This window comes from Lathamus discolor, chromosome Z, assembly GCF_037157495.1.
Source record: "Lathamus discolor isolate bLatDis1 chromosome Z, bLatDis1.hap1, whole genome shotgun sequence".
Lineage (NCBI taxonomy): Eukaryota > Metazoa > Chordata > Aves > Psittaciformes > Psittacidae > Lathamus > Lathamus discolor.
Genome location: NC_088909.1, coordinates 6,045,200 through 6,055,703, shown reverse-complemented (window position 1 = coordinate 6,055,703; position 10,504 = coordinate 6,045,200). Strand labels below are relative to the sequence as shown.

The 10,504-nt window shown below is 45.0% G+C and overlaps 1 protein-coding gene across 1 annotated transcript; it reads left to right on the top strand.

Annotated features, from left to right (window-relative positions):
• The first annotated feature begins 3,000 nt into the window (after positions 1–3,000).
• LOC136005059 (arylamine N-acetyltransferase, liver isozyme-like) lies at positions 3,001–7,562 on the top strand. Its single transcript, XM_065662172.1, has 2 exons — positions 3,001–3,066; positions 6,215–7,562. The coding sequence occupies exon 2, from the start codon at positions 6,220–6,222 to the stop codon at positions 7,105–7,107; it is 888 nt and encodes a 295-aa protein (XP_065518244.1). The 5' UTR covers positions 3,001–3,066; positions 6,215–6,219; the 3' UTR covers positions 7,108–7,562.
• The last annotated feature ends 2,942 nt before the right edge of the window (positions 7,563–10,504 follow it).

Below are 10,504 nucleotides of genomic sequence, written 5' to 3'. Positions count from 1 at the left end.
GGAGGTGCTCCAGTCCCCTGATCATCCTCGTGGCCTCCTCTGGACTTGTTCCAGCAGTTCCATGTCCTTTTTATGTTGAGGACACCAGAACTGCACACAATGCTCCAGGTGAGGTCTCACGAGAGCAGAGTAGAGGGGCAGGATCACCGCCTTCAACCTGCTGGTCACTTTCCTTTGGATGCAGCCCAGGATACGGCTGGTTTCTGGGCTGCGAGCGCACACTGAAGCCGGCTCATGTTCATTTTCTCATTGACCAGCACCCCCAGGTCCTTCTCCGCAGGGCCGCTCTGAATCTCTTCTCTTGTCCAACCTGTAGCTGTGCCTGGGATTGCTCCGACCCAGGTGTAGGACCTTGCACTTGTCGTGGTTGAACTTCATGAGGTTGCCATCAGCCCACCTCACAAGCGTGTCCAGGTCCCTCTGGATGGCATCCCTTCCCTCCAGCGTATCAACCGAACCACACAGCTTGGTGTCATCGGCAAACTTGCTGAGGGCGCACTCAATCCCACTGTCCATGTCAGCAATGAAGATGTTGAACAAGAGCAGTCCCAACACCAATCCCTGAGGGACACCACTCGTTACTGGTCTCCAGCCGGACATTGAGCCATTGACCACAACTCTTCGCATGCAGCCATCCAGGCAGTTCTTTATCCACCAAGTGGTCCACCTATGAAATTGATGTCTCTCTAATTTAGAGACAAGGATGTCATGTGGAAGACAAGGGTCATATGGGACAGTTGGAACAGTTGGGCTTTTTCTTATGATTTTACGTTAAGAATCATATACAGGAACATGAGAACATTTTGGGACCTCTGAGGTCAATAACCTGAACAACATCGCTCCATTTTCAGAGATGTCTGAAGTTTAGCAGTGCCTGGGGAGGAATACCGAAAGTACTTGGCTATTTCAATATCTCTTCCTTGTTTCCTTACCATCAAGGGCTGGGAGGGTTCAAGCTGCTTTCCACCCCATGCGCTCATGACACACAGCCTTCCACTGAGCCCTTCTCCTGTGCTGGGAAGGGTGATGCCTGGTCCCTCACCCATGGGCAGCCACCCCTGCAGGGGAGACTATGAGTTAAAGGAGCAAATGCATCCCCAAAAAATGATGTTAGAAAATGTGAAGTCCCATGAAACTTTAGTTTTGGTTCAAACCTCGGTTTCCTTCTGCTGCTGGTGTACGGTTGTAATTAGCAGAACTAGGGAGCTAAGCTGTGATGAAGGGAGACAGCTCACAATGTGTGAATCCTTCTATAACCAGCAATTTATAGTTAATAAAAGCAGCTGCTATTCTGCACGTGTCTCGGGTGGCATGCTTGAGTGGGATGATGTTAAGGTCCTTTCCAACCATAACTGTTCTGTGATTCTATGATTCTATGGCCAAAATCTACTTCAGAGAGTCATGGTGAGCAAATCCCTGTCTTCCCAGAGTCAAACACATCCATGTGTGCTTGGCTGCATGTGTGCAATAGTCCTGCACAGCAAGTGAGACTCCCCCCTCCTATAGGGAAATGAAATGTTAGCTAAAGACCCTGTAGTAGACTGCAGAAGAAAATGAGACTTCTTATAGTGTGGACCAGCAACTTGCAACGGATTGTTAGAGGCAAACAGGGTCCGGCTTGTCTGCAATCTGTATCCTTCTTTGGTCTCCATGTTAGTGGAAGAGCTAAAGGAGTTAAACTCGGTGGGTTTATCCTTGCATGAGCCTGGGGAAGAGCATCAGGACAGAAGTGAAAGCCCAGCAGGGTCTCGTAGAGGCAGGAAAAAGCCCATGCAGAACCAGAAATGTCCACTGTTTGTGGGAACAGACATGGGAAACACCCAGAAAGGGATGCACCCGTTCTTCTCCCTATGCCTGGGTGTTTCTCATGCTTTGGGTTGTTTTATGGGCTCAGGGAAAGGGTATAGAGTCACAGAATTGTTTAGGCTGGAAAAGACCTCTAGAGATCAGAGAAGGGCATTATGTCCATTGCCCCAGATACTCAGCATGTGAAGGGCAAACAACAACGGGAAAACCCACTTTCCTTTCAGCTTGTTTATCTGGAGCCTCTGCGCCTGCTCTGGTTGCTCTGGCTGTTGCCCGCTTCATGGCACAGCTCGATGCCTCTGGCCCTCCTGCTCAGCACACCCACGGAAGCAGATTTTATTGCTGAGTAATTGAATGAAGCTCTCTGTTGGACATTAAAAACAAGAGGCTTTTCATCTCAGAGTGCAGTGGGTTGCTTTTTCCCTATCACTGACTTTGGAGACAAACACTTAAAGGCATAGGAGGCTCAGGGAGCACAGGGTTCTCCAGGAGCAGCATCCTTGCTGACAAAGGACAGGGCTTCTCTCTGAACCCAAAGGGATTTAGCTAAATGACTTGGCAAATCTGACCTTGTTGCTCTGGGGGTCTGGTATCATTCACAAGGAATAGCTCAGTGCATTGTGATTAAGCCAACACTTTCCCACCAGTAAATCAGTGACATCTTGGCTTGGATGACTATCTTCCTATCTAGGTCACTTCCTATAGGGCTCCAGGCCACACGAGTGTCAACGATGTAAAATCTGCATCAAAATCTGCACCATTGTTTTGCTGCTTCAGCATGGGGTCAACCACTGAGGTGCCCCAGAGACTGACGCACCTGGTTGACCTGTGGGGTTGAGGATGGGGTTACAATTGCTTATAGAAGTTGCTGGATAGACCCATAGCGTAGTTATGGTTTGCACTCCTGAAGGGCTTCAATTCTTAATCAGTAATGTGGGAGGTTAAAATTTATTCAATACTGTAAGCAATTTGGGGACTGGGTCATTTTTAGGCTCTGTTTTCAGCAACCAACGCAATGAATTGCACGACAGGGCTTTCTATGCATATGCCAAAACAAATAAATCAATTAAACCATCAGAATACCAACTATTAGGAAAGAAGAAACCCTTCCTCCTCTTTTCCTCCCCTGCTAGAGGATAGGGCTGTCCTTGCAGGCAATAAAGGCAGCCTGGACCTTTAAAAGCAGCAGTTCCAGGAACAGCTCTTCCTGGGAGCTTTGGAGCAAAGCAGGGCAGCAAGGCTGAGCTCGCTGGCACAGAGGTAAGTGCTTGGGTGTCTGATATTTAACTTTACCCTCCAGCTGCGGGCCAGCCTGTTTGGAAAAGCCCACCCCTGTGGGTCTGCATACCATGTGCTTAGCACTGGAGGCATATTAGCAAAGTATAAATTACAGCAACTCTAGGGCTGACAAGCGTGCGTTGCATTGCAAGGACATTGTCAAAGTGCAAAGATCAGTTGCTGGAGACTTGAACTAACTCCTTTATGCTGAGCCACAGTGTACGAAAAACCCAGCCACGGACTCACAGAGTAGCTTAAAATCAAATGAATGGTATAGGCATGTGCAAGAGGATCCAACCTTGGAAGCCTCTCATGAATTTTAGCAGGGAACTGTTCCTGATATTCAGCCTAATTCTGAAAGGAAACAGTAGTCCCTAGCTATGCTTGCAGACAGGCAGAACCCACACCTGAATGCCACTACCCACCAACCTGCACGAATGCTGAGCGAAGCTCGGCTGTTGCAGGAGCAAAAGCAAAACAAGGCTGAGATCCAGACTGAGGCTTAAGATACTTGGCACCTTGGTTTTGGAATACAAACTGTGCCGAGTGAGGGCTTGCTTGCTGCTGCAGCCCCATCACTATTGAGATAGGAACAGTTGTGCAGAGAGAAAAAGCTGTCTGTGGCAAGGCAAGGCAGTAAACAGATTTTTGTGAATGCTCCTCACCACCAATGGTTTTGTACTGCAGGTTTATTATACTTCAACCTCTCTTAGTATTCATTGAGATCAGAGCCCATTTTGTCAGCCACCACGAGGCTGTCTCAAATATACAGGCTTCAAATAGATGAGGCCAGATAAGAGGCAGATGGGGAAACTGAGGCTTCGGCTGAGCACTTCCCGAAGTGTGTTTTCCCAAAGCCTCATTGCCAGCACTCTGTGGAAGCGCTTGATGGGGAGGTTGTGATGGCTGGAAGTGGGGAGCTGGTTATTCACTGCTGTGCGACGAGGACACACAGCCCCAGGAGACAGGTTGCAGGGAGTGCATCAGGTCTCCTGCTGCTGGCCCAGAGCAGGGACAATGCATCAGACCCACCAGGCTAATGGACTCGCTTGAGCCCCTCCTGGTCAAAGGTTCAGCTTGACACTATCTCAGGGAACAGATGTTTCTATCAGGCTACGCAAAATGGCTAGAAGTGGGAACAGAAAAGAAAATTGGGACCACATGATGAGCTTGCTACTGTACATGTGTGCTGGCTGGTGGGGAGGGAATGGCTTTGTACAACCAGTGTTTCCAAGGAGATCATGCCAGAAATGAGTGCCCTTGTTGTAAAAAAAAGTATGGAAAAAATATAAACTACAATATTAAAGACACATTGCCGTTTTTCCATGTAAGCTCTTTGTGTTCTTTTGAAGAGATGATGTTCTTATTTTTTTATCAGGATTGTTTTCTATTCTGTTACATTTTCATACAATTTTATATCCACCAGTCTGAGTTCTGTACCAGTGCAGATCTGGAGCAATACAACTAAGTCAACGGAGTTGTGCTGATAGCATCAAAATTGGGGTTAAAGTCTAGAGGTTAGGTCATTTGATGTGCTTACCTGCTGGGTTGGGGGTATTTTCACCTCTGTATCTGAGATAGGATTTTTAAGAGTTCATGGAACTTGCCTGAGTGCTGGCATGGACATCAGGTCAAACTGCTGGTCACTCCTAGGGGAGCAGTTTGACCAAAGCTGAGAACAGTTGCTGGAAATCTCCCATCTAATCTACATCAAACAATTTTTGGAAAATCCTCCCAGGGAACTTATGACCAATTTCAAGGAGCAAGAAATCATAGAATCATAGAATGGTTTGGATTGGAAAGCACCTTAAGTTCATTTAGTTCCACCCCCCCTTGCCGTAGGCAGGGACACCTCACACTAGACCATGTCACCCAAGGCTCTGTCCAACCTGGCTTTGAGCTCTGACAGGGAGGGAGCGGTCACAACTTCTCTGGGCAACCCATTCCAGTGCCTCACCACCATTACAGTAAAGAACTTCTTCCTTATGTCTGACCTAAATCTTACCTCTTTAAGTTTAAACCCATCACAACTTGTCCTATCGCTACAGCCGCTGATGGGAAAGCCCCTCTCCGGCACCCTTGTAGGAAGCCTGCTATGACGTCTCAGACGTTCTGGAAATTAATAGAGCCCTTAGCAAATGATGAATGATTCAGAAAACAAGTATTCTTGCATGGAAAAAAAGCAGTATTAAATCTAAATTAAAGGCAAAAGAAATCCTTGCAGATACCAGGTGAGTCAGAGGATTAGAAGTGTTACAGGGAACCTTTCACATCTTGGCCATGGAGCCTGTCTATAGCCAATGACAATCTCTTTTGGCTAATGAAAGAAAAGGGGTTCAGAGACATGAAGATGTAAAATATATCTAATAAATTGAGCTGAAACTAAGGGGTTTCGTTTGTAAAACATGGTAAGAGAAACCGAAAGCTGATGAATATACCTTGAGTGTATTCTTAGTAATTATCAATTCAGCCGACCCCTAGGTTACAAAAATCAACGGTTCCTCCCTTCCAACAGCCAGGGTCAAAGCTCTCTCTGAACTCCACAGGGTAACTAAAGAGATTAAGAAAACAACAATCCGCTTCACAGAGAAGCCTGTCTAAAATGGTGACACACTGAGCTGTTAATCCCAGCTAGCTGAAGCCATGAATGTAAAACTTCCCAGCTGAATTACCTGTGGGATAAACAAAGAATTGCTTACCTGTTACAGTAAAAGAAACAGCAAGAAATTGCTGTGACTTTCACGCCGTTACGGTCCAGAAGCTTTTCTGCAAAGCTGTTTTCTACCCTTTTTACCAATTTTTTGTCAGGTGGGATCCCCATCCAGGGCCAGAGATTCTATTGTGCCATGTGCCATGTCCTCCCATAGGAAAGACATCCACCTGTGTTGAAGACAACATCTAAGAGAGAGAAAGCGTTATTGTCACCTGCTCCTATCCTCATCTCTCTTTTAATAGAGATGACACAGGCAGATGCAGCCTGCATTTATCCATCAAGGGCACAGGTTTCTTTCAAATCCTCAATGAAACAGCCTAGGCTGCACTTGCAGACTGGTTAACCTATGCTACGGTAATAGGAGTGAGCCCCTTGACAGCCACGCAACGGTAATTGGCTATTTTTCTACTCACACAGGCAAAATGAACATTCAAGAGTATCTTTCAAGGATTTCTTACAATGGGTCCCATAGGGATGCAGACTTGCAAACCTTAACAGCCATTTTCCAGCATCACATCCGGGCAATTCCTTTTGAAAACCTCAGCATGCATTGTGGGGAGACCATCGAACTGGATTTACAAGCTACTTACAACAAGATTGTGAGAAAGAAACGTGGTGGATGGTGCCTGGAAACCAATCACCTTTTATTTTGGGCCTTGGAACAATTAGGGTTTGATGTCTGTATTCTCGGAGGAAAGAGTTACGAGCCAGCTGAGAGAGCGTATGTTGCTGAGATGAATCATGTCCTGCTGAAGGTGGTGATCAAGGGAAACTCCTACATAGTAGATGCTGGTTTTGGTGGTGCCTACCAGGCATGGCAGCCATTGATACTGATTTCTGGGAAAGAGCAGCCCCAGACCCCTGGCGTCTTCCGCTTCATGGAAGACAATGGCACCTGGTACTTTGAGAAAGTCAAAAGGAAGCACTACATTCCCGAGCAAAGCGAGCCTGCCACTGGTACTCCAGAAGCAGGGAATATCAGAAAAATGTATACATTCACACTTCAGCCACGACATATAAACGACTTTCAGGAGGTAAACACAAACCTGCAAGTGTCTCCAGATAACATACTGCAGAAGAAGTCAATCTGCAGTCTCCAGACCCCTGAAGGGGTTTATTCCTTAGTTGGATGGACCTTCACTGAGGTGAAGTATAACTACATGGAGGATACGGACCTGGTGCAGATAACAACCCATACAGATGAAGAGGTTGAGAAGATACTGAAAGACAAATTCGGTGTAGTGCTGGAGAACAAACTCACACCAGTAAATGTTCGTGGCTTGCCACCTAATTTAGTGGATACAATTTAATCCTAACTCTGTTCTAGATGGATCCTTATATAGCCAATATAAAAAGTTCCAAATTAACATTAATAGCATTTAATCTGATTCTAAAGTTGAGCTAGTCAGGTGGACACAAAGCTTGGTAAATTCAAGTATGTTGCTAATTAACTGCATAGACCAACTGCATGCTTTTTCTTAAGCTACTCCTTTAGAAACTGAGACACCTTACTACCTCTAATTTGCCCATACAGAAATAGACTTTTGACTCCATAGCATCTTGTTCCACCTCTCTGGATTTGCTTTTATTTCAGACAAATTTTCTGGCAAAGACAACCAAAATGATATAGAAGGAGCAGCTGTGTTACCATTTTACACAAAAGACCTCTAATCTGACCTTGGCACACTGAAGCCAGCTCATGTTCATTTTCTCATCGACCAGCACCCCCAAGTCCTTCTCTGCAGGGCTGCTCTGAATCTCTTCTCTGCCCAACCTGTAGCTGTGCCTGGGATTGCTCCCACCCAGGTGTAGGACCTTGCACTTGGCATGGTTGAACTTCATGAGGTTGGCATCAGCCCACCTCACAAGCGTGTCAAGGTCCCTCTGGATGGCATCCCTTCCCTCCAACGTTATCAACTGGACCACACAGCTTGGTGTCATCGGTAAACTTGCTGAGGGCGCACTCAATCCCACTGTCCATGTCACCAACAAAGATGTTGAACAAGACCGGTCCCAACACCAATCCCTGAGGGACACTACTTGTTACTGGTCTCCAGCCGGACATTGAGCCATTGACCACAACTCTTTGCATGCGGCTATCCAGCCAGTTCTTTATCCACCGAGTGGTCCATCTATCAAACTGATGTCTCTCCAATTTAGAGACAATATTTGTCTAGGTAATGAACTAGTTTTCTCATGCTCCTTCCTCTTGTCATGAGGACAGCCATAAACAGGCTGGTTATTTTGCCTCCCAACTTGCCTGAAGATGTTCCTGCTGTTGCTCCCAGCTAACTGTTCAGCTTAGGGTATGCAAGGGCTTCTTGGGCAGAGGTCTGTGGACTCAAATCAGCATTTTCAGCTGTGCCTGCAATAATGGGGCAACTCAAGCCAGATTCCCCTCTCCTACTATTCAGCTCTTAACTAAAGATATACAGGGCTTCAAACCTCTCCCTGTCTCCATCTGTTGACAACTACTCTCTTGACTGGGAGTCTCTTGAGATTACAATTATAACCCAAGTCCTCACTACGCAATATCAAATCTCACAAAGAAATGTCAACACATACAGCTGAGGAACAGTTTCACAGTTTAACTAGAGCTCCCACAAAGCTGACAAAAGCAGATTATCTAGATGTGAATGCCAGACCCAAAAACGCCTCAAAGGTTTGTACTGAGAAAGGTGTAAATACAAACAAAACCAAAGACCCTGAAGCCTCATGCTGGGGTTCCAGTAGCAAGGCATTACTGTCGGAGGCAGATGCTTTCCCAGCCAGAAAGGACATGACCAAGTCCTTAAAGTATCAGCTCTGAGAGAAATCTGCATTTGAATGCAAAGGGAAACATGGGATATCTGACGTCCTTCACCACCACTATGCTTTATTAACACTGAGAAAGGTTTAATGAGAGCCTAATCGATTGTGCAGTTTTAGTTGTTGAAATGAATGAGAACAAATGCTTAAGAGCCCCACAACCACAACTCGTCTAATTCCAAATACGATTTAAACTTATGGTATTTCCATTAACAGAAAGACAAGACAATTTCTTTTTAAGTTTGAATGCCGGATTAAATTCCAGAATCCCAGCCCAGCTGCCCATTAGACACACATGCAATACCCAACAGCAATGACAGCCACCCTTGCCTGTAGAATTGCATAATAAGAGTGACTTACTAGAAAGCAGGATACATAACAGAAGAAAGGCGGTTCAAATTCCATGGCACCATTGAACATCTTCCCCCCTACCCAAAGAATCAAAGTTTAATTAGCTCATGCATTACTAAAGGGAGGATGGCTCACTTCAGTTGGACTCTCGTCCTGGACTTCAAGATCTAATACTAAGCAGAATAAAAGCAACAAAACCAGTTACATGAGCAAGGAAGATGAAGCTGTATGATACTTCATGTTCCAAAATGAACATTTATTACAAGAAATAAACACTGTCAGCCTCTCAAAAGAGAGGGACAAAACTTTACCTGAGAAGACACACGCTTAAACTCAACACTGTGTGAACTGTCAGTGAGCACAAACTACAATGAACACTTTGCTTTGTTTGCTTTAATAGGTGTCTTGCTGTAACAGGCACAAACACTTCTGGTGTTTGGTAACTATCTTCCCACTGAATTTTGCACATAGCCATTTTAAACAAAAATGCATACTACTCACCCAGCTTGCTTTTGTTCTCAAAGAAGAAAAGCTTTTCTTTTAGAAACAAGGCTTACTAGGAAAATTCTACAGCTTATGAAGTTGCACATGAAAATGCATCTGCATTTCAGACTGTTTCACAGCCAAGAAAGCTTGAATTAATGTAGGTTCACGAGGAGTATTTCACTGCTAAACTTACGTCTCTGTCAAGAGCCGCTCAAGCACAGATTTTATACAACAGAATGTTTCTACACTGGCTAGGAAGCTACAGCCAGACTTAAAATACATATATATACATATTTATAACACTGGAAATACACATGGGTATTTCAGAAGATCCCATCATAAAATGCCTGCTTGTAACTTTGCACACTGAAAGCACATTTTAAAAGTCAGGTAGAGATGATTTTTAGTTTTGTCTTACTTGTAATAATGCACTATGAATGGTTCTTTTAAAGGTGCACTGAATAACTCCTTATGAATAAGACATTTGCTCAGAATTAGTAGTTGTCTCACTGTAGCACTTCAACAGCTCACCTAGCTACCAGCTAAACATCAATGTTGAGCACCCAGATTTGAAGACAATAAACAAAAATCTGTAATTTCTTCACGGCCAGTGTTGGGTATGTTTAGGAAATAGAAGAACCACCCTTTGCCCCCCAACCAAATTTCAAAATCATCAATTTTCCAGGAAGCTGTTTAGAGTTCACTCACACTCCTACCATGCCATGGCACTCACATTTCCAACTCCTTTACATGACACCACTGGAACCTTCGCCAATCTGCTGTCTCTCAGACTGTGCGATTGCAGTGACATGTCCTGGTTGCTGGTGGTTCACTAGAACACGCTTTCCCCCCACCTCAACTATCAGCTATACAGAAGTTCTCTCTCCATCGAAGGCATGTGGCCAGACAGAGAGCAGTAATTTTCCTACTAACAAGCAGTAAAGAATAACAGGATACATTTTGAGCTTTTCTTGGGATGACCAACAATAAATCATTTCTGAGCTCAAGTCACATCTTCCATGGGAAGAAAAACATCTTGGCATCATTAACTTCTTTTCAGCT

What these genes read in the sequence shown, in the direction of transcription:
- LOC136005059 (XM_065662172.1), top strand. Translation starts at nt 6,220, where the DNA reads ATGAACATTCAAGAGTATCTTTCAAGGATTTCTTACAATGGGTCCCAT.